Source organism: Pinus tabuliformis, chromosome 1_1 (assembly GCF_031772625.1).
Source record: "Pinus tabuliformis cultivar Carrire ecotype Pingquan chromosome 1_1, CPIR1, whole genome shotgun sequence".
Taxonomy (NCBI): Eukaryota; Viridiplantae; Streptophyta; class Pinopsida; order Pinales; family Pinaceae; genus Pinus; species Pinus tabuliformis.
This window is the reverse complement of record NC_142297.1, coordinates 237,820,739-237,844,795: the sequence shown is the minus strand read 5'-3', so window position 1 is coordinate 237,844,795 and position 24,057 is coordinate 237,820,739. Positions and strand designations below refer to the sequence as shown.

At 43.1% G+C, this 24,057-nt stretch overlaps 1 protein-coding gene across 1 annotated transcript; it reads left to right on the top strand.

The window, feature by feature from the left end:
* Positions 1-766: 766 nt before the first annotated feature.
* On the top strand, positions 767-23,291 carry LOC149212403 (putative protein phosphatase 2C 44). The gene is made up of 4 exons (XM_089388676.1): positions 767-803; positions 3,107-3,351; positions 22,648-22,921; positions 23,089-23,291. The coding sequence occupies exons 1-4, from the start codon at positions 767-769 to the stop codon at positions 23,289-23,291; spliced, it is 759 nt and encodes a 252-aa protein (XP_089244802.1).
* Positions 23,292-24,057: the final 766 nt, after the last annotated feature.

Genomic DNA, 24,057 nt, shown 5'->3' with positions numbered 1-24,057 from the left:
TTAATAAGAAACAAACCATCTAAATTAACCAAAAACCCGGAATAGAGTTATATATATATTAATTAATCAAGATTTTATAACAAAAGTAATAATTAAAAAAACTAAAATTAAAACCAACAATTAAAGGTGAAAAAACTTTGAAGGTTTGAAAACGAATCTGAGATCAAATCTGTCATAGAGCAAACTTTGCTTATAAAAGATTTGATCTTCTCAACACATACAGATCCAGTATTAAACTAGCATTTGCATCTGATGTTGCAAAGGAAACCCCGTAAGGCATAGAGTGTGGAAGAATAGCGATATGTGAATGGGCATTGTTGAAAGCAAGGGTGGATGATAATGAGTTGCAATTGAAATTGTTAGTTAGAGTGTGGAAGAATAGCGACATGTGAATGGGCATTGTTGAAAGCAAGGGTGGATGATAATGAGTTGCAATTGAAATTGTTAGTTATGCGTATGCTGAATATGGATATTTTGTAAATAATAGTGTGTAGAAGAATAGTGACATGTGAATGGACATTGTTAAAAGCAAGTGTGGATGATATTGAGTCACACTTGAAACTATTAGTTATGTGTGTTTTGAATAGGGATATTTTGTAAGTAATAGTAGTTTGTGGAAGAATAGCAACATGTGAATGGACATTCTTGAAAGAATGGGTGGATGATAATGAGTTATAGTTAATGTCAGGTAGAGGTTATCCATTATCCATGTAGTAGTTTTTGTTTATGTGAACGTGTTTTTGTACATTATTTTAAGGTTTTTCAAATGGGCATCTTTGAAATTTTGGAAAAGAAATTGAAGTGTTTGGCAAGTTTTGGCCTACTACTCATAAACATCAATCCGAAAAAGGGGTATGTGTTGTAGTATTTGTAAAACAATTTTGCATACCGTCATCTACAGATACTGTAAAGCAAGTCTAGCCACATTTTGAATATTGCTACAGGGGCTTAGGCTGTAAAGACTCCACATTCAAAACAAAATGGAAAGGTAGGATGAGAAACATATTGGATCATAAAGCAATAGAGAGTATAGTGGAAGCATGGGATCCTTATAATTATCACTGGTCCTCCTTAAGCCTTACTAGGATTGGTGCCTTTTGGTGGCTTAGGCAAGAAGAGTGATTTTCTAGGTATCATGTTCATTTTGTTGCTCCTATGGGGCTTCTTAGATTCGGAATTTGAAGGGACCCAACATCGTAAAAGTGTTGTTTGGTGGCTTGGGCCTGTAACACATGAACTGGTACTTAGCCCCAAACAACTTGAGAGTGTACAAATTTCCGAGGACAAAGGATAAAAAGGAGTTACTATTAAAATTTAAAATTCCCGCTTAACAAACTCTACCTGGGATTTCTTGAAAATTTTAATTTACCAACCTCTGCATTTCATCAAAAGATAAGAGCCTTACTGTAAAATAAGGATTGAAACTGAAAAGTAATGAGTTGTTATCATTTTTTTCCATTCCACCAGTCACAAAACATTAAACATGTATGTACCAGTTCACTCTACATGATTCATGATTTATTGCAGAAATGGTAAAAAACTCAATGCTTATTTCTTCTGATCTCAACAGAAATTTGCATTTTGAAATCTTATAAATCTATTAAAATAGTAACAATAGTACAAAATTATATCTTATTTTTGAGTGATCAGGAACTTTACGGCCCTAAAAGTTTTATTATGAGTAAAAGCTTATAATTTCATTGTCTTCTAACAGTTTTGTGTGAACGAACTCTAAATTTCTTGCACCATTCTGACTTGAAGTAAATGCACAGGTGGTATATTGTAGGGAGACAGAGTCAACCTACAATTGTTTTGGAGAAACCTATAGAGCTTGTCAATCAGTAATCCTTCAAAAGGCCTAGCGCTCTTATTAGTCTTCAATGTGATTTTTCCTAGAAGATACACAAACCTTGTATTCTTTGCCAATTCAATCTACTACAATTCCTCATCTAAGAGTAGTTACTTTCTTCCACTGTATTTCTGCTTGCATAACTTCTGTCATGTGAGGAGGAATGAGTTCCTCTAAGCTTGAGATAGTCTTTTATGCTTTCAAAAACCTGGTTGATAAATTCAGAGCCTTCAATGTTTGGGGCATCTTTGTAACCATATTGGGCTACACATTTACATACACCTTTTGGCTCTAGTTTTCCAACCATAAATCTCTCCGACAAAAGTATTGTCTTGACTGGAACCATTCTTATGGTGAAAATGATAAGAACTTCATGCAGAGATCCCACATTCTTTACATAATGCTCAATAATCGGTGGTAAGTCAGAAATAAGGTCACTGCAAAAGAAATGAATTCCTGGTACAAGTGAATTCACCCCAACAATCAATCCATTCAAACCTTCTATGCTGAGTTTTCTCCGTGCTAAATATTTATACTTTTTCTACCTTCCTTATTTCCAAGAGAACATTATGGTCAGAAAAATTGTTGCAATGATGAAGGGACACCAACCACCTTGTGGCACCTTATTCAATACAGATGATAGATAAACTCCTTCAAAGATAGCAAAAAACAGAGTGAAGGGTAGTATAAGAAAAACATGCATGTTCCAAACCACAAGCATGACCAAAATTGTTGCAATTAGGAAGGGACACCAACCTCCCTGTGGCACCTTTTTCAATATAGATGATAGATAAATGCCTTCAAAGATAGCAAAAAACAGAGTGAAGGGTAGTATAAGAAAAACATGCATGTTCCAAACCACAAGCATGACCAAGGTTACTACGCACGTTGTAATGAACATGACCCCAACCACTGCAACCCCTGCACCACCAAACACCTAAAATTATCCTTGGAAACTCAAAAGAATCGATAAAAACTACCAAATTCGGTTGTCAGATATAAATTCGTATATTCTTACCATATGCATTGCCAAATTGTGTTCCATCCCGGAATCCTACGACAATTGCAAGGCAGATAACCATGAGAACATAGTTAACTTCAGGTGAATAGATCTAACCCTCGTAATTTTGTGAGGTATGAACAATATTCACTCGAGGGAAGCAACTAAGAGCCATGGACTGTCTTATGATTGAGAATGTTGTTGTAATCAATGCTTGACTGGCTACAATGGCTGCTAAAGTGGCAACAATACGGCAGCTGGCTTCACTCCATCCTCATCTGATACAGGAAAAGGACATTGCAAGTTACCAAACAATAAAGTAATTCATGGATTTCATTTAGTGAAGGGTAAAACAAGGCATGATATGGAGGACTACCATGTCGCAGAGTATAAGCATGTAGAAGATCATGATTTTGGGCTTTTTGCTATCTTTGACGGACATTTGGGACATGGTGTCCCATGTTACTTGCAATCAAATCTTTTTGACAACATTTTAAATGAGGTAGGTATGAAGTGCTCGTGCCTTGGATGGTCATCTCAAATTTTCTTGGCCTTTTTGCAAGATTTTGTATTGCATTTCAACCGTGTTCGTAAATTTTTGAACTGATCAACTTTATTTAATTTTGTTAATGATGATGTTTTAATACATTTTTTAAACATTTTTTAAAGGGTTTTATTAAAACTAGTGTAGATTCATCAAAATTGGGTTCATCAAGTACTAAGAGGGATCAAATTTCTTGAGGTGTAAATTTTTATTATTATTTGATCTCTCTTGGTATTTGACAGATCCTGGTTTAAAATGGATCTATGCTATTTTATTTATTTTTTAGATATTGCCATATATATATATATATATAAACATCTATGTCATACTGGGTTGTAGAGCACCTTGTTACTCTCATGCAATTCCCAAGAAAATACTATATTTTTCTTTTGGTACACTGACCTTCCAATTCATGAAGTAAAACTTATGATAAGTGTGCCTTTCGTCCCCTAAATATGTAAAATTTTTATAGCTAAGAATAATTGCAAGTAATATTGAGAATTTATAAAATTTAAATTTCTCAAAAAAAAATGTTATTAGTTTAGTTAATAATATTACTGATTTAAAAATTTTAAATATTGTGTGGGGTTCAAAGATTTTAGTGTCTATTTTATTTATAGCAGTTGTGAAGGGTTGTTTTGCAAAAGACATTAATAATACATATATTTAGGTCAATAATTCTAAGCATTCACAATCCATGAAGCCAATTAAAGAGTTTGAAATGTATTTAAAAGCTAGGGGAAAATTAAAATACAAAATTCAATAGTTAAAACCATTTCTAACCCATCACAATAGAAATTGGAATTTTACTTTGAATCAACTTTTTGTGAGTAATTTATAAACCATGGATATAATATTTTCCAAATACAAATTCCCTAGAACCTCTTGAAAGAGAATTTTAAATATCAATTTTCTTCATAAAATCTGAAAAAATTCAGTCATAAATGGTGCGAAAAAAGCTCTTGCCTACTACCACTACATATGGTTAATTCTAATTTTTTAACAATGAATTACAAAAACACTATTAACAAAACTGCATGCAATGTTCATTATTGAACTATATGGCATGGGCTAATTATACACCAACAATTTCAAACATTTACTTTCTATACCAAATAAAATGAAAATCAAATTTGTTAAAAAAAACTAATAAATTTTAAAATAACAAAATTTATTTTATTACACAATTTTGATGGTACTCAATCCACTATTATTATTATGTATATAGATCTGGGTAAAATTGGATCCTGCTTCTGATATTAAAGATGGGTAAAATTGGATCCTGCTTCCGATATTAAAGATGTAATGTAGAATAAGCCTAGAACCAAATGGCTATTGAGGCCATTGTACCTCAAAAAATTACACTGTACAAAACAATTATTCAAGTGAAACCTTCCATTAATTCCATTTCAGCAAACAACAATCTTAGTTGTATACCATGAACCATGTCGTCAAAATTTTGAGGTTCAGGGTAAATAACCGAGATTGCTTTTGCTGAAACGGAACTGATGGGAGGTGTCGCTCGAATAGTTGTTTTGTACAGTTTAATTTCTTGATGTACATTTGGATTATGTGGTTCATGGTATGCAACTGAGATTGCCGTTGCTCAGATGGAATTGATAGCAGATGTCTCTTGAATACTTGTATTGTACAGTGTAATTTCTCGATGTACATTGGCCTCAAATATAGAAAAGAAAGTATAGACACTAAGTGCTCACTCCTAGATGAGGATCTAAATTGGTGAAATTTAGTCCTGGCTATTTAGTATTGTTTTTATATTACAGTACCATTTCCTATTAATGGACGATAGAAGATAAGATAAGACTAGTTTTATTAATGGCAGTGGGTGACCAAAAGAGAGGTCAACGGGGCTCAAAAGTAAACTAGTTACAACATACTGTGGAAGTGCCCATTACTTGTCATTAGGTATAAATGTAAAAAGTAGAGGAGGGAGAAGAAGCATCCACATTGTTACACAGTAATTTGTCACTGTCTCCCTGTCAGTCTCCCTACTGTGTCATGAACTCCATCTGATCATGCTCCTGCTCCCTAATTTGGCCAAATGACCCACTTTGCCAAAGTTTATTTGATCAGCGCGACTGTTATTAAAATAACCGCGCTGACTGGCGGCTGATAGTACAATTGATGCGCTGCCAGAGCGGAAGCACACGGGTTTTCTGCGATGGTCAAATTTCATGAGCCAGCGCACCACATATTTGTATTAAGACGCGCTGACACAGCCTGTCCCGTTATCCAGATGCGCTGTCAGCGCTCCAGTCTAGTTATACACCCGCGCTGATCCAGTTTGGGCGAATTTGTTCCAACAGCCAGCCTTCCAGATGACTCCAGACTTGGTTGTTGGCCTTGTGAGTATCGCCCTCCCTTCTATGGCATGTCTGTTCGTCATTTGAAACCACCTTCCTTGAAGATAAGCTCATCCTCCCACCATTCATGGAGACTCCTTCTCCTATTTAAACCTCTACCATTGCCATGAGCAGCTAGTTTGGATTGTGTGGAGTTTATAGTGCTCAGATTGCTGCTACTAATAGGTAGTTGGTGTGATAAGTGTGGAATTGCTAGATAGCTTAAGGAAGGTTGTGAAGTGTTGCTTGTGTGAGAGAGAGTTTCTTGTCTTGGGAGATCTATCTCTAAGGGTGAATGCTTAAGAGACTTGCTGGCTGGGCCCTCTTGAGAAGGATTCGACGTCAGAACATTTGGTTGTACTCTTCTCTGTTATTGATTAATAATAGATGACTACTGTTATGGTTCCATTCTCATTTGTCTCTGTAATGGTTAATGTGAATTACGTCCTTTCTGATTGATGTATAATTGCTTGTATTAGATTTCACACTTGTGTTTGTCTTTCTCTTCGTGTGTGCAGGTGTCTATTCGCGGGGATCGTGGAGGATCGTGACCGGCCAGAGCGAAGGAGCGAGAGCGACATCTCTTCATCAAACAATAGCGTTGGAATCCAAGTAGGTGTCCATTGCCTACCTTTTACTTGCAATTAGGAACTTGCATAGTAGCATTGATTGATTGTTGCTAGACCCGGTCTGGGCTAGTAGGGATCGCCTCTATCCGTAGAGGGGATTTACCTCTCCAACAAATTTGGCGACTCCGCTGGGGAACTGGCCTTTGTCTCTTTTTGTTCATTCTTGTTTTGAGTTTGATTTGTTCCTCTCTTTTCAAAGATCAGGGGTTAGTCCTCTGCTTTTAACCTTCCTGGTTCAATCTGGGAGGTGACTTAATTGTTTAAAGAGTCACTGCCTTGGTTTGGGAGTTTTTTTCTTGTTTGTGCTTGTTTTTTAGCCTCAGCGCGGTTTATATCAAAACAGTCGCGCTGACAGCGCATAGCTGTTTCTTTGACTTCGTGGTCATTGCGCTTGTACACGAAATAGTCGCGATGATTCTGAAAAACGAACCAGCGCGACTAATCCGTGTGCTTCCGCGCTGACAGCGCTTTTTTGCTACGCGTGGCCTCTGGTCAGCGCATTGTTGCTGAGTTCTACCCGCGCTGATCCTGTAGAATTCAATTTGTTTCAAATTTGCCTCCTGAGCCTGTTGGTTTGACTGCCCCTTACTCTTTCCACTTGGTTTATGGCTTGTTTTTCATTGTTTGAACTGTGAAGCACTTGCTTGTGAAGTCTTGTCGGGCGGATTTTGTTTTGTGTCCGGTGACCTAGTGTTATCATCCCGTTTTCGCTGGATTGATTTTGTTTTATCACTCGTTCACAAAGATTCGTTGCTACTTGCCTTTGCTTTTGCGAAAACCTTCCTCTTTTGCTTTCTTTGCTTGGTTGTTTAGGTGATTGTCCTCGAACCAGTCCTTGGATTGTCTCGATTACTTCTCACCACCCAGACATAGATTACAATTGCTTGGGTTCAACCGGCTCTTTTCACGCTTGTTGTGTTTTTCATTGAGTGATTTGGTTTCTCTTTACTCGGTGTTGCTGTCTCTCAAAATTCATTTTAAGTGCATTGTGCCATTGAAAAAGAAATCGAACTAATATCTTTTGCATTCAATAGTTAATGAAAAGAAGAGCATTTCATTGATTTGTGTTCTCAAAAGAAAAGTCTCGTTTCTTTGCCATTAGCTGCACTAGATTGTTTGATTGCTTGAGTTCATTTTGTTTGATTGAAAATTCTTAACCCTCTCATAGTTAGAATTCATCGAACGAAATGGTGTTCTTTGGCATATAGTTTGCATCTAGGTAATTGTGAGAGATCACACGATAAGGCCTGAAACCGAAACTTAAACTCAAGATCAACCATAAAATAAACTGAATAAACCTAAAAACGCATTGGAACTTAACGCAAACATCTAGAGGTCTAGGTTAGAGACGTGTTCCGGCGTCTTTAAACATAGTCACTATTGTTTCACATTACGGTTGGGTGATTCCTCCTTCTGTGACTCGGTAGTGGTCTAACACGGACTATGCTCCCACGTACCGTCACGTATATAGGGAGACCCCACTAGGCTTTCATCCTTGATCCATAGGAAGCCGAGTCTGCCGCCTTGTGAACCGTAACGCACCGAACACAGCATTCGGGAAGATTGACTGCAGTATGGAAAGTCCTTGGTTCTCATACGATTGCCAAGGTGTATAAGCAGTTTTACGGATTACTTGGTAAACCCTTTGCTTAGAGTCTCCAGAGCAGTCACTTTTGATCCTTTTCGGACTCCCTAAAAGAAAAGGTGCCAGTGAGCATCTTGTCACTTCATGCTCATTAAACATTCGAAGGAGACTAGAGTCATCTTTTCGTCCTTTTCTCGACTCTTGAAACATGAAAAGGTCAAGTTTAGTTCCTTTGTCTTAAAAATTTATTCGGCCACGATAACACTACCTGGTTAGATCTTCTGTGCGTTAGCTTGAGTAGGGTCTTTATCGTTAGTTTCCTTTAGGTTTTGTGTGGGGTCTTTTCATCCTGGCTGACCCGTCAACTCCCGGTCCAAGTGATCAAGGTTCTCCATCTTCTGTCACTCCTGAGGTACCAGTTGTAAGCGATACTCTTCCTGTTATCCCGAGTATCCAGCCTATCAACGTACGCGCCCCGGGCGACGAAGATTACGAAGAAGATTGGAACCCTATCTGGGAGCCCGACGAGGACGATATTCCTGTTACCCCTCCCGGTATGTCGTCTCCGATGTCCACTTCCCACATGGATGAGACATCTCCCAGCGCAGGTGAGACACCCGTGGTGTCGAATATTGACACTCCCATTCCAGCTACTTCTCCACTCCCTCCACGATATCAGTCGATGAGGGATAGAATAGCTGCCAGGAGTCCTTCTACGACTATATGGGATCCTAGTGTCATTGCCACCATGGAACCCTTTGTTTCACAACCCCATAATACGCCTGTTACCTCGGTTCCCACCAATCCAACCGTTTGTGTAGCATACTCGACTCCGGTCGTAAGTGCCGTGACAACATCTTCGTCCACAAGCAGTGGTGCTGGTCCTTCTCATAGTCAAGTGAGTAATGGCCAGCCGGAACTTTCATCTGGAGTCGTCGATCCTGCACAGAGTGCTCAACCCTCTTCTGGTCCTGTTCTAGGAGGGGGGCCGTATGATGCCCAGGGGCAACCCATTGTGGACCCGAATTACCAAGGTCCACTCTTTTATTATGATTCTACTGGTCAGTACCTCCAGTTCGCTCAATCCGCGCCTCTTCAACATTTCGTTGAAGTCTCAGTACCGTTATCCATTACTTGGGACGCCAGTACTCATTCTTTTCATGGGGGCCAGGCAATCCCTGGGCAGCCTCAAGGACCACCAAATCAAGGTCAACCACCTTATGTGCAAGCCCCCCAAGGGCAACCACTTTATGGCCAGTCTTACCCAGGACAATCTGGGGGCCCACAAGGACAACCCTATCTGGGACAACCTTCGGCCGTTGGTGGTCCATCATTTTCCTATCAGAGTCAACCTTCTGGTTATCCAGGGCAACCTGGCATCCAGCAAGGTTACCCATCTAGACAACCAGGGCAGCCTTATGTCCAACAAGGCCAACCTGGTCTCCAGCAGAGTTACCCCTCTGGACAAGCTGGGCAAGCTTATACTCCTCAAGGTCAACCAGCAGTCCAACAGGGGTATCCTCTTGGGTAGGGGGGGCAACCCTACATACAGTAGGGCCAACCTACTGCTCAGTCTAGTCATCTTTCTGGGCAAGGGGGGCAACCCTACGTACAGCAGGGCCAACCCACTGCTCAATCCATGCGTCCTCCTGGGCAAGGGGGGCAGCCTTCTATATAGCAAGGCCAACCCACTGCTCAATCCATGCACCCTTTTGGGCAGATGGGCCAGCCTTCTATGCAGCAAGGCCAACCCACTGTCCGCCCTAATCATCCGTCTGGATAGGCTGGCCAACCTCAAGGTCAACTAGCCATCCAGCCTGCTTGGCCATCTGTTCCGCAATAACAACCCTTGGTAGTTCACGGACAACCTGGCACCCAGCAAGTACGTCCTTCTGGGCAAGCAGGTCCATCCCAAACCCAACCAGGCCAACCTTCCGGCCAGATGATCCAAGCCCAACCAGTTCAAGGACATTATTCTGGGCCCCAAGCTCAAATGGGTTATCAAATGCAAGGCGGGCCACGGCCCCAACCTTCTTACCCAACGCAGCCTTCTTCTCAGGCTCAGTATGGAGCTCAGCAAATGTATGGCTACCAGCAACCCCAGGGGAAAACTCAGTTTACCCCTTATCAAAATTATCAACAGATGCAAGTCACTCCTTACCAGAATTACCAGTATGCTGCACCTGCAGGTCAAGTTGCTAATACATGGGGTGCTGGGGGGCAGACCCAGGGACAACTGTCCGCATATGGCCAAAATCCGTATGGACAGAACTCCTACGAGTAAGGTCCCTATGGGCCAGGTCCTTTCGGGCTGGGTCCATCTGGACAGAGTCTATGGGGGCAACCACCATCTAGTTGGAACCCTAATACTGCCTCGAATCCGCAGCCACAAATGTCCTTTAACCCTCAGTTGCCTTTCTTAGCAACGTTGGAACTTCCGGATGTGTCCAAGTTGACAAATGATCCTATTTTGCATAATCCGTATTGGCCACCAGTTCCAACTAAAATACCCGGTGATTGCCCAAAATTTGATGGCAAAGCTGGTGAAGATCCTCAAGCCCATGTCATGACCTATCACCTTTGGTATTCATCGAACTCATGGCTTGATGACTCTATCCGGCTCCGCCTCTTTCAGAGAACTCTCACCGGTTCAGCCGCTAAGTGGTATATTGAGCTGAATCACGGCAGGTTTCAAGATTTCAACTCGCTGGCTATGGCGTTCTTAACTCATTTTGAGTTACCCATTCGGTACGAGATGGGGACTAATCTCCTCACGTCTCTCAAGCAGGACACGACTACACACATATCTGATCATATACATGAATGGAGAAGGCGTCGTCGCTTGATCAAATTCTGGATTCCTGATCAACTCCTGACCGATTGGTTCACGACTTCCTTCGTCCCCACAATTGCACGGGACATCGCCATGGGAGCTTGTGTAACTGAAGAGAAAGCGATCGCGCGTGCTCAGTACCTCGACTTAGTGTACTCTCAGTCGGGTACTTTATATGATTATTTGCCAGACACCCCGAGGCCTGGACAGTCTAAGGCTCCGCCAAAACCATCTGTTGATGGAGTCATTGGCTCTGTAAACTCGTCATCGAAGAAATCGGCCGCGAACCCTGGGAAGCAAAAACAGAACGCTTCTAATGGAAATGCTTCCCAGGGCCAATCTAATTCTGGGAGTACCTCCGAGGTAAACGCCGTTCAGTCCACCGTGGCGGATAAATCCTCAAAAGGGAAAAAGAAAGGGAAAGCGAAAGATAAATCTGGACAGCCCAAGCAGGATCCCCCTAAACCTCCCTCCGAGGAAGGAGCTAAACGAAAACCTAAGTATCCTTGTCTCATCTGTGATGAGGATCACTACATTAAGGACTGCCCAAGGCGGTCCGAAGTTAGTCGACTTTTGAAAGGTGCTCCTGGGCCTCCTGCTGTGCTTAAAGAGCCTTTCCCTTCCCAGCAGACTCAAATGGTGGCAGACCCATCTCAACCCTCTTCCTCGTTCGGTTCTCAAGTGTTCATGGCTGGAACGATTCCCATCCATGTTTCAACTCGAGCAAAAGACTATCCATCTCATGCCGGGAAAGAGCCGGAGGTTCCCTCCAGCGCTCCTCCGTCCAGTTCTGGTCCTCTCCACATCGAACGGCCCAGCACTGAGACGATCCCCCGACCCCCTCCAAAAGGTGTACTCAGGAAGTCGTCTTATAACCCTAATGCTCGTGCTGCCCAACATTATAGCATTGTTGAGGACTTAGCTCAGGCTCCGTCTGCTATGTCCGCGTTAGAAGTCCTCTAGAGCTGCCCCTCCCAGAGGAAGTCCTTGCTATCAACTATTGGTGGCATCGACCCGGCAGATTCAGATTTGATTTCTTTTGATCTCGAGGGTTTTAAACAGAGACTGCCTCACCAAGTTGCTTTCCTTATACAGGTCATCATCAATAGCAAAACGATTCATCGTACAGTTATTGATGAAGGTGCCTCAACCTGCATCATGTCTGTTGCTTGCTGGAAGGCTATTGGTTCTCCTACTTTGAGTCAGTCTCCTACGACGTTAGAAGCCTTCGATGGAAGAGAATCTCGTCCTTACGGTATCCTCCAACGCTTGCCCATCTCTTTAGAAGGGAAGACGGTAGAGGTGGAGGTCGAAGTTGTTGACGCCAATCTCACCTACAACCTCCTCCTCGGACGTAGCTGGACATACGCCATGCAAGCCGTGGCTTCCTCCCTGTTCCATGTCATTCGTTTCCCTCACCAGGGGAAGATTGTCACGGTGGACCAGCTCTCCTTTTTCGCTTCTTCTTCTGAGGGTAATGTGCCATTTGTGGAGCATACCTCCAAGTCATTAGAGAGTGTGGGTGCCAGACATTTCAAAGATCCCGCTTTAATGGGAGTCTTTCCCCTCCCACCTCCGAATCTCGCCCCTATCAACATGATCTCTGTACGTTCTGATCCGTGGGTTCTTCCTCCCGCTAATCAGGAAGACTCTTGGGGTGATATGATGCCGTTGAGTCCTGCCGAGCTCAACTACGTCGAGATTATCGCTGCATCGGCTCCCCCTGTTGAACCTGCTCTTCCGAGCAGTGTTCCCGATTCATACGATTGTTTCCCTTGGCTAGGAGACGAGGCTACTTCGGATCCATTGAAGGAAATATTTCCCTCCGATGAAGCCATCATAGAGACCATGTCTCTCGAAGAGCTCCCTTGGTCAGATCACCACCATCACTCTTCGTTTCTCCCTCCACATTCGGAAATGGTCGCATGTCTCGAGCAGTTTTGCTTCGTGTGTCCCATCCCCGCCCCTCCAAACACCTATTCAGCTATATCAAGTGTCTTCTGAGGGCAATATGGGTAACATCACGCAAACCCAACCCATCGACATCTCTGTCAAACCAGGGGTTGTCGAATACATTTACATTGGAGTCACGTGTACTCCTGAGGAGGTTCAACTCTATACTGCTCTATTTCGCGAATTCTGTGATGTCTTCGCATGGTCCTACGAGGAAATGCCCGGCATCGACCCTAGTATCGTGGTGCACGAAATACCGACATACCTAGGGGCTAAGCTTGTCCGTCAGCGCCTATGCCCAGTGCACCCTCGAAAGGCTGCAGCCATCAAGGCCGAAGTCGAAAAGCTTCTTAAAGCCGGTTTCATTTACCCCATTCCCCTTACGGATTGGGTGTCTAATATAGTCCCTGTGAATAAAAAGCAGGGCACTATCCGGGTCTGTGTTGACTACCGCGATATCAATCGTGCCTGTCTGAAGGATAACTTCCCTACGCCCTTCATCGATCAGCTTATTGATGAGTGCGCAGGAAGTGAAATTTACTCGTTTATGGACGACTTCTCTGGCTATAACCAGATCAACATAGCCCCTGCAGACCAGCATAAGACAGCTTTTATTTGTCCTTGGGGCACCTTTTACCTATAAGAAGCTCCCTTTCGGTCTCAAGAATGTCGGCGCCACTTTCCAACGTGCAATGTCTTACGCCTTTCATGATATTCGTCACATTGTACAACCATACCTGGATGACCTTCCGGCTCATTCAGTCAAGCGTCAGGACCATCCCTCTCACCTTTGCGAATTTTTTCTCCGCTGTCGACACTACCGTATTTGACTCAATCCTCATAAGTGTGTCTTCTGCGTAGAATCAGGACTACTGCTCGGGTTCATCGTCTCCTGAGAAGGCATCCGTCTGGATCCCCTCAAAGTCGAGGCCATCCTAAATCTTCCTCCCCCTGCCTCTTTGCAGCAATTGCAGAGCTTGCAGGGCACAACTAATTTCCTTAGACGATTCATTCAGAATTATACCGAGGTTGCTAAGGGTTTCACACGGTTATTAAAGCGAGACACACCCTTTCGCTGGGATGCTATCACTCAGGAGTCTTTCGAGCGAATCAAGGACCTCCTTGTCTCGGCTCCGCTCTTAAGACCTCCGAACTACCACCGTGATTATACTCTCTATCTAGCCGCCGCTGACACCACCATCGACATGGTTCTGGTGCAAGATGATGATGCCGGCAACGAGCACGTTATCTATTACCTTAGTCGCAACCTTCTGGATACGGAAACTCGCTACGCGTATGTCAAGAAGTTGGCATTGGCAGCTGTTTGCGCCGTCCAACGTTTCCGGCACTATATCCTGTTGCGCACCACGACCGTGATTTCTGACTGCAACCCAATGACCTACATTTTGTCGCGTCAGCTACTGGGGGGCAAATACTCGAAATGGATCATAATTCCATTTCGACTTGGAATTTACTGCGGCCAAGTCTAAGAAGTCTCTGGTCTTTGCTGAATTGCTCTGTTCCTTGCCATCTCATTCTGCACCATCTCGTTCGGAGGAGCATATCCCGGATGAAACATTGTTTCTCATCAGCACCCTCGACCCGTGGTATGGGGACATCATAGTATATTTGCAGACGTCTTCCTTCCGTCCCAATGTATCGAAAGATGCTCGACGGCGGATTCGTCACCAATCTCAACCCTATCGCATTCTGGGCGATACCCTGTACCGCCTCGGCGCTGATTCTGTTCTCCGCCGATGTTTGACTCTCGAGGAGGCTGAGCGGGTGTTGAATGACTGCCACTCCGGTGCTTGTGGCGGCCACATGTCCGGATATGCTACCGCCCAGAAAATTCTCCGTGCTGGTTATTTCTGGCCTTCTATCTTCAAGGATTGCATCCTTGCCATCCGTGCATGCCATGAATGCTAGGTTTACCACCGGAAAATGCGTGCACCTCCTGCACCACTGCACCCTGTTGTTACCGTAGGTCCATTTGCCAAATGGGGCATTGATTATACGTCTTGTAACCCTCGTTCGGCCGGGGGGCATGGGTATATCATCGTTGCCGTGGATTATTTCACCAAGTGGGCCGAAACGATGCCTACACTGAACGAAGACGGTTACACAACGGCGTAGTTTTTTTTTAATCATGTCATTACTCGGTTTGGAGTCCCTCAGGCTATCGTCACGGATCACGAAAAACACTTCTGTAATCACATGATGACGGAACTAACGACCCAACTAGGCTTGCGTCAAGATAGTTCGACGCCGTACTACCCTCAATCCAACGGTCAAGTTGAAGCTGTGAACAAAGTTTTGATCACAATGCTCCAACGTACTGTTGGTGCACACAAGTCTAATTGGCATCTGATGCTGTTCCCTGCCTTGTGGGCCTACCGGACCTCTGTGAAGGACGCCACCGGTTTCACTCCTTTTCAGCTCGTTTACGGACTGGAGGCCACCCTTCCTATTGAATGTGAGATTCCTTCGTTAAAGTTAGCTGTCGAGTTGCTTCCCAACACCACTCTGGTGGAGGAACGGCTTCTTTACCTAGAGCGGCTAGACGAGACCCGTCGCTTAGCTTCTCTAGCTATTGAAGCGCAGAAGAAAAGGGTTAAGGCTCATTTCGACAATACCATTCAACCTCGTTCCTTTGTTGAGGGAGATCTAGTACTGCTCTACGATCAGGCTAAGGATAAGCTAGGGGCAGGCAAACTCGAATCCATGTGGCTAGGCCCCTATATCGTGAAGAGAGTTTTGCAGAAGGGCGCATATGAGTTGATTGATTACTAAGGAAATCCTCTCGACAAGCCCCGCAACGGGCTTTATTTGAAGAAATACTATGCATGATTTCGTGCACCTAGCTTGTACATACGTGTGTTTTAGTGTGTTATGAGTGCATGATTTTACGTTTTGCTTTGGTGTGAAGGCGTGTTTCCCTCTTATTGTGTTTTTTGCTTCTTGTGCAGATGTCTAGTGCACCTTATGTTGGTTTTGCTGATGGCGCCTGCCGAAGTACTTGCAATTTGTCTTCTGTGGCATGGGCAATCTATGATCCTCGCGGAGAGTTGCTAGACCTTCAAGGTGTCTGCTTGGGTCGTACCACTAACAATGTTGCCGAATACAGTGCTGTAATTGAGTTACTAGCCGAAGCAGTTGATCTCGGCATTCATGCAATGGTGGTGAACCTGGACTCTCAGCTTGTCGTCCATCAACTCAACGGGCGATATTCCGTCAGGGACCAATGCATTCTAAGGTTGTATCTACGTGTCAGATTGTTAGAAAGGAATTTTGATTATATCACATATCAACATATTCCGAGACGATTAAACACGTTAACTGATGCATTGGCGAATCATGTGTTAGACAGGCATTTGCGAAACAGATAAACATCATACAAGAAGACATAGAAAGCATAATAAGACCATAGAGTAAGCATATGTATATAAATCAATCTTTTTCCAAGCATAGTTTGCATGTGTGTCTGCATATGTGCTTTTAAGCTTGCATAAAAATTAAAATACATGGGTCGTGTGTTGTGCAACTGATACATTAGATTACATTTGTATTAGACATTTGCATAGCATATAAAAACATCATCACATGTGAAAAGATCCATCCAAAAACAATATATATATATATATATATATATATATATATATATATATATATATATATATATATCGCGGCGCACCAAGGCGCTCAAAAAATAAGTGTATATGTCTAAAGTAAAGTCGGTGTCCTCAGTACATCTGAGACATATGTCTCTCAAAAAACATCAGTGGAAATAAAACCTAGATGACTACTGAGCTGGGTTATGCTCTCTATAGCATACAGCTGCTCGTGCCACCCGCCTCAAAAGGTGGTGCATCCTGGGTTCCACCCCCACTGTGTGGATCTGAGAAGCTATGGGGACCTCCTCGATCCCCTGGTAATCTGGCACCCCCGCCAGTAAAACCTCGAGGTTGTGAGCTATAGTCTCCGTTGTATTGACTCCTGGAGGAGCCAGGGCCAGGACTCTAGCACCTTGCCCCTCTCTCCATGCCTCTGGGGCTAGACCAATGGGTCTCACGGGTCCTACATCTGCACACCATAACATTTATCAAGACATATACATGAAAAATCAAAAAACACTAAAAAACATTAAAAAGAGATCAAGTGTCATACCTCCATCGTCCCAATGCTCCCCCGCGGGCAGTGGCATGTCGGGATCACCGCGGAAGTCCATACCGGCATATGGCCAGTCCTCTACAAAAATGACCTGCCGATCCAGCCACTCTCGAAAATACACACCCCAAGCCACTGGGCGGCTGCCGCCTCCGCGCGGCATGACATGGCCCCATCGACTGGCCCTCGTCTCCCGGGGACCTCTGGGTGGATCCACAACCATGTCCTGTAGCTGTAGGGCCGGCACCCGCTCCAGCATGAGCGGAAGTAAGAGCGACCCATAAGCAAACTGCTTCGACTCTCCGTGTCGATAGTTGCTCAGTTTCCTCTTCATGCTGGTCGTTACTGCTGCTGCCCAGTTAAAAATGGTGGGCTGTAAGCACTCGAGAGCCAGTAGTAGATGGGTCTTCGAGGCCTCATGATTGGCCAAAGAGCCCGCTGCCCAGGTCACCATGAAGAGTATGGTGCGAAGGACGATGTCATCCACCGTCGGAATACCCACCTTCCCACTCCGTGTTTTACGTGCCTGTGGGCACACTCAAGCCATGAGCATGTCAAGGGTCTCGCCACTAGGTCGTTGCCCCTCCAGGATGGGCATCTCGCCCCGGCGTGACAATCCAGTCAAAAAATAAATATCCGTTGAATCAAACTCAATGTCTCGGCCACGGATTGTGAATTTTCCGTCAACTGGGTTCCAAGCTCTGATTAGGAGCTTGAGGAGATCAGGTTGCGCCCTCAGGCGCGGAGTGAGGAAGAATTTAAGGAACCCGCATGCCCGCATTGCGTTTCGGCACTCCACATTGGCATAAGCGGCGATATATTCGTTATCGTGAGCTCTCTCTTGCCAAACAAATGCCATTGTGTCCTGCAAGACCATAAAAAAATATTAGGACCCTGACCGTTGAAGTTTGTACGTTCAATTTTTTAAAAATCAAATTTCACGGCATCAGCGCGACTGTTTTTAAAACAGTCGCGTTGATAATGGCGCCCCAGTGTTTTTTTCCTTGGGTCAGCGCGGAAGCACACGTGTTTTCCGCACTGACCCGGGTGGTGGTGTGTGTAAAATAAATCGATCAGCGCGGACCCGATGAGGATATCCGCGCTGACTGAGAGCGCATTAGAGCTCAAAGAATTTGCCCAAAGGGCCACTTCCCACTGTGGAATTGCTCCCAAAAAGACTCAAAATAAAGCGCAGGGGGAGGAGAACCTACCTGGAACAAGCTGCCAGATGAATGGTGCCCGCACGGGATGGAATTCGCTCCGTCAACCTCGTAGCTCCACAACGTTCTCCACGGCTCAAAATGGTAACAATGGTAAAAAATTTCTTTTACCCCCCTATTTATGGTAAAAAATTCATAATTCATTATAATTTCTCATAAATGTGGGTTTTTTGTCATGTTTACCATGTATTTTATACCAATGTCGCTTTGCTATGTGTTTTATGCATGTTTTAAGATGTTTTTAACATATCGAACAGGTTTATGCGGGTAGTTTCCTTGTGCAGATCCTCGTAACCAGTAGGGTCGTGACGGTTCTATATACACTTGGTCCCAAAAAATGTCGTCTTCAAGCTCTTTTCCGACGTAAACCAAGAAAATATTGCCGGGTTCCCTCTCGACTCGTTAAAAGGAACGAGGGGCGGTCGCTTTTTAAGCTCTTTTTTCGACCGTTTAACTTAAAAAGATTGTCGGGTGTTTGTCGTTTCGCACTCGTTATTGGCTCCAAAACGACGTGCTTCTAACCGCTTTTTTACTTTTTCAGGTCGAAGTCACTACTTACGAAAAGTACTCCTCGACCATACTGGTCGGGCGGTTCTTTCGAGCATCGTTTTATACTTTTTCGGGCTCGGGAGACACAACTTTACGAAAAAGGACCCCCCCTGGAGTTTTCTTTTTCGCTGTCTTTTCAGACTCTCTAAATAGGAAAAGACGCCGAGCTCTTCCTTTGTCAGGCTCGTTAAAACCTCATGACATCGGACACTGTCGAAATGACGCTCTCCAAGCATATGCTATCCCCGTCAAGCTTGTCATCCAAAAAATAATCGGGGTACCTGCCAGAAATGGTGGGGAAAATGGAACTGCAACAATAGTCGTGTCGGCAGTCTGTCGCTCTTGAACATGGCACCCGTCTGCATCCGTGTCTGGGTGGGGATTTCTCATCTTGTTTCACACTAGCCTCCATGGGTTTGGGTCACCTCGTTTTGACTTCTCATCTACTCATTGCCTTGTCCCTGCGACCTCTGCTTATTTGATGTCAAATGCTGCCAAATCCGCTGTCGTGCCACCGATATGTTCAAGAGAAGTTGACCTCTGCAAGCTTACCACCTCCCTCTAATGTCTCGCACAAAATATTTTCCTCTGTCTCATGTCGACGATGTGGGAAACATTATGGCCCACCTTCGATCAAGGTTACTTCCTGTCGACTTCAGCTCATTATCCAGGAAAGTGACCTAGAGACTCCCTCCAGGTGCCTTAGAGCCTGCATGCCTCAATGGCAGGTTCTTCGTGTTCGACGCGAGGTTCTCATCATTGGCCTCCGATCGAATGATTCTGCGGGTGTTCGACACCAGCTCATTGATTCACACGCCACAGATTGTACCTATAATTACCTTGAGGACCATTGTCATTATTGGTAGTACCTCTCGCGTCTGTTAACAGTTTTCATCACTGACTGGTAATCAGACGATGTTCATGCATGTTCGACTTCAGCTCATGTATTCACATGCTTGCACTTGTACTTTGTTCGGATTGGGATGGAGCACGAGACCCTGGTTTTTGTCTGTTGCAAACCAGGTTGCGATTTTGTGGATTGTTATTGCATGACTCATTGATGGATGGCTGCGCCCATGCCTGAGTCTTTTAGGATGGCTGCAACCATACCTTATTATCATCATGGTCTCTTCAGCTGGGTGGCTGCGTCCATACCACAGACCTTCTTCATATGTCTTCTGGATGGCTGCGCCCATGCCTAGACTACATGTAATCGAGATATCAGTTGTACGTGCAGGTCCTTCCTGGTGGTGTTCCAGTTCAGTGCGTTTTGTAAAGCATTTCACCCCTCCCACTCTCTCAGGCTTCATGCTTTAGGGGGCATCTGTTACACAGTAATTTGTCACTGTCTCCCTGTCAGTCTCCCTACTGTGTCATGAACTCCATTTGATCATGCTCCTGCTCCCTAATCTGGCCAAATGACCCACTTTGCCAAAGTTTATTTGATCAGCGCGACTGTTATTAAAATAACCGCGCTGACTGGTGGCTGATAGTACAATTGATGCGCTGCCAGCGCGGAAGCACACAGGTTTTCCGCGCTGGTCGAATTTCATGAGCCAGCGCACCACATATTTGTATTAAGACGCACTGACACAGCCTGTCCCGTTATCCAGATGCGCTGTCAGCACTCCAGTCCAGTTATACACCCGCGCTGATCCAGTTTGGGCGAATTTGTTCCAACAACCAACCTTCCAGATGACTCCAGACTTGGTTGTTGGCCTTGTGAGTATCGCGCTCCCTTCTATGGCATGTCTGTTCGTCATTTGAAACCACCTTCCTTGAAGATAAGCTCATCCTCCCACCATTCATGGAGACTCCTTCTCCTATTTAAACCTCTACCATTGCCATGAGCAGCTAGTTTGGATTGTGTGGAGTTTATAGTGCTCAGATTGCTGCTACTAATAGGTAGTTGGTGTGATAAGTGTGGAATTGCTAGATAGCTTAAAGAAGGTTGTGAAGTGTGGCTTGTGTGAGAGAGAGTTTCTTGTCTTGGGATATCTATCTCTAAGGGTGAATGCTTAAGAGACTTGCTGGCTGGGCCCTCTTGAGAAGGATTTGACGTCAGAACATTTGGTTGTACTCTTCTCTGTTATTGATTAATAATAGATGACTACTGTTATGGTTCCATTCTCATTTGTCTCTGTAATGGTTAATGTGAATTACGTCCTTTCTGACTGATGTATAATTGCTTGTATTAGATTTCACGCTTGTGTTTGTCTTTCTCTTTGTGTGTGCAGGTGTCTATTCGCGGGGATCATGGAGGATCGTGACCGGCCAGAGCGAAGGAGCGAGAGCGGCATCTCTTCATCAAAAAATAGCGTTGGAACCCAAGTAGGTGTCCATTGCCTACCTTTTACTTGCAATTAGGAACTTGCATAGTAGCATTGACTGATTGTTGCTAGACCCGGTCTGGGCTAGTAGGGATCGCCTCTATCCGTAGAGGGGATTTACCTCTCCAACACACATCTATATCAATCACTCTGTAGCTACCTATGTGCTGCTTGATAATGTCACCTAAGGAGTGCCTGGGTAGTACCAATCTATAGTCTACATATTTAAATTAGTGCTGGAAAGGGGTTTAGCAAATTTCAGTCCTTTCATTAGTTGAGTAGGGTTTCATTCCCAACTTAAATCGTAATCTAGAATGAGATTCCTGATTTTGCCCACAATGAAACTCTCTAAATTAGCTAATTTGCAAGTCTATTTCAATTGTTACCAAACTATATCCTTTCTGCGCTGGATGATAGGTATCACGCCTCGTTACCAATTGCATATATATATTATTATCTTGTTTTTGAGCCCTGGGCTTGGCTTGATTGGCCTTGGAGTTAGACATTAAACTTCTCAGAAATGGGATGTCACAAGTTCAACTCTTACGATTCCTTTGGGGTTATGCAGTGTAATCAATGCTGATGGTCTACCTGGTTTACCATCTATGAATCATGGGGAATACTTGTAATCAATGCTGATGGTATACCTGGTTTACCATCCATGAATCATGGGGAATACTTGTAATCAATGCTGATGGTCTACTTGGTTTAGCATCTATGAATCATAGGGAATACTTGGAAGGTCTCTGTGAATTTAACATCTATTTAAATTCAACATCTATTTAAATTTTATAGTTGATTGTATTGTGACATGTATTGTTTTATTATCGCTAGTCAATCAAAAATTAAAATTATACATTAAATTGGAGCAGGTTCAAAGTTTCTTTCCATTTTCCAAATTGCATATGTTTATCTCAGTTGCCTAACTTGATTGTAACTTGTGAAACAATTTCATTTTCTCCTCTATTGGTTCTATTATGGTGTTTCTACTTGCATTGAATTCATGGGTTAGTTTCCTGTGTTTTATCTTTGGCATATGATATATATTGTTAATTGTAACAATGATTTGCATCTATGAACAAGATTTTTCTAGTTGTGATATATCGCCATGTCCATTTCTCAAACCTCAAAGGCGAAGATTCTCCAACATTTTACTTCTCACATATAATGAATTTCTTGTTTTTCCCCATCATATTTCTAGTTGAATATGTTTCATGCGTAAATCCACTATTTTTCAAATAGCTTAAACTGTTCATATATTTCCTATACTTATATGTTCATGTGTCTCTTGCACCTATCCAAAGAAAAAACGTCCAGTAGTAGCATTACGTCATGGCATAAAGCAATAGTGCTTCCTTATTGCAAAAATTGCATTTGCGACAAATCGTTATCATTTTTGATAATTTCCTTCATTTATATAAATATGATGGTTCTCAAATGACTCTTTAGAAAAAAATTGTATATCAGATGAGATTTCTGACTCTGATGCACATCCAGTAAAATGCTTTTACAGCTGATCTGCCATTTGTTGTATTGGTTGTCACTTGCTATTTTCAAAGTTTCGTATGGTGTAAAATGCTAATTAAGTATTTTAATGCTGACAAGTATCTCTGATAATAATGGAGCCAAAGTTCTGGACAGACCCAGAAAGTGCCATCAAGAATGCATACAACTGGACTGATGGGAAAATTTTAGCAAAGGCAGCTGATTTAGGGCCCGATGGCTCCACAGCAGTCACTGCTATTTTAGTTGATGGGAAAAAACTCTTTGTAGCAAATACAGGGGATTCCAGGGTTGTTATATGTAAAAACGGCACTGCTATTCAACTGACTGTTGATCATGAGCCAAGTATTGAACGCCAAAACATCGAGAAGGGTGGATTTGTGACACTCCTGCCAGGTACCACTACAAATGTTGTGCAGAGATTAACTTTATGAGAACATACTTAAATGATTTTTTGATTTGTAACTTTATAATTCTATCTTAATGTTCTAGCTCAAGAGTAACATTTGAATGGTCACAGGGAGAAACTGTATACTTAATGGCATTCTTTTTTCATATATTAGGAGATGTACCTCGAGTTAATGGGCAGCTTGTTGTAGCTCGTGCATTTGGTGACAAGAGTCTGAAGCAACATTTAAGTTCACAACGAGATGTGAGAGACACGACCATAGATGCTACCATAGAATTTCTCATTTTGGCTAGTGATGGATTGTGGAAGGCAAGGCATTTTTTCCAATCATTGACTCATTTGCATAGTTACTCTTAGATGCATATTTTTTTTTCGCAAACTCATCTCATGGGAGAAAGCATCTAGGAAATTTTTTGATTACTGTATTGTCATTAATTTTACTCGAGTACTTCATCTGAATACCAGAGAGGTTTTTTTTTGAAGTGTTTAATGAAAGATGCCCCAAGTAACTGCATTGCAAAGAGAGGATTTCCTTTCCCTAGGTGCCATATCCGAGGGGTATTTATCTACCCAGTGCCTGGAATTGCACGTAGTGTCACCCCTTAACTTATGCTATAGGAATGCGGAAAAATGTAGCGAGAATGGAGGTAAGGTGGTTGGATTAACATTCCATCGACCTCACCAGTTGAATCAATGCCTATTGGGAAAATAAAATCTTCTATGGAAATGATACGTAATTATTAACATAAATACTTTTAAAACATCAAAGAATATAGATCAAATATTCTGAAGTTTCAATCGAGATCACAGTTTCTCCAGAAGAAAAAACACATTGACAGCAAGTTCAGTTATGTCAAACTAAATTAAACCTACCGATTGGGAAGAGGTAGAACAACGATTGACAACAGCAATAAGGAGGTGCATAGAGCATCTCTGAAACAGTCTAAAATCTGTAATGAGCTCAAATGACCAAAACAGGTCAACAGGACTGGGAAGAACAACGATTGACTGCCTAGAGCATCTCTGAAACAGTCTAAAATCTATGTTAAGGAAAGAAAGGAAGAGTAGAGAATAAGATGGAAAAGGGGTCCAGGTGGACTCAAAAGGGGGGCAAATCCAGAAG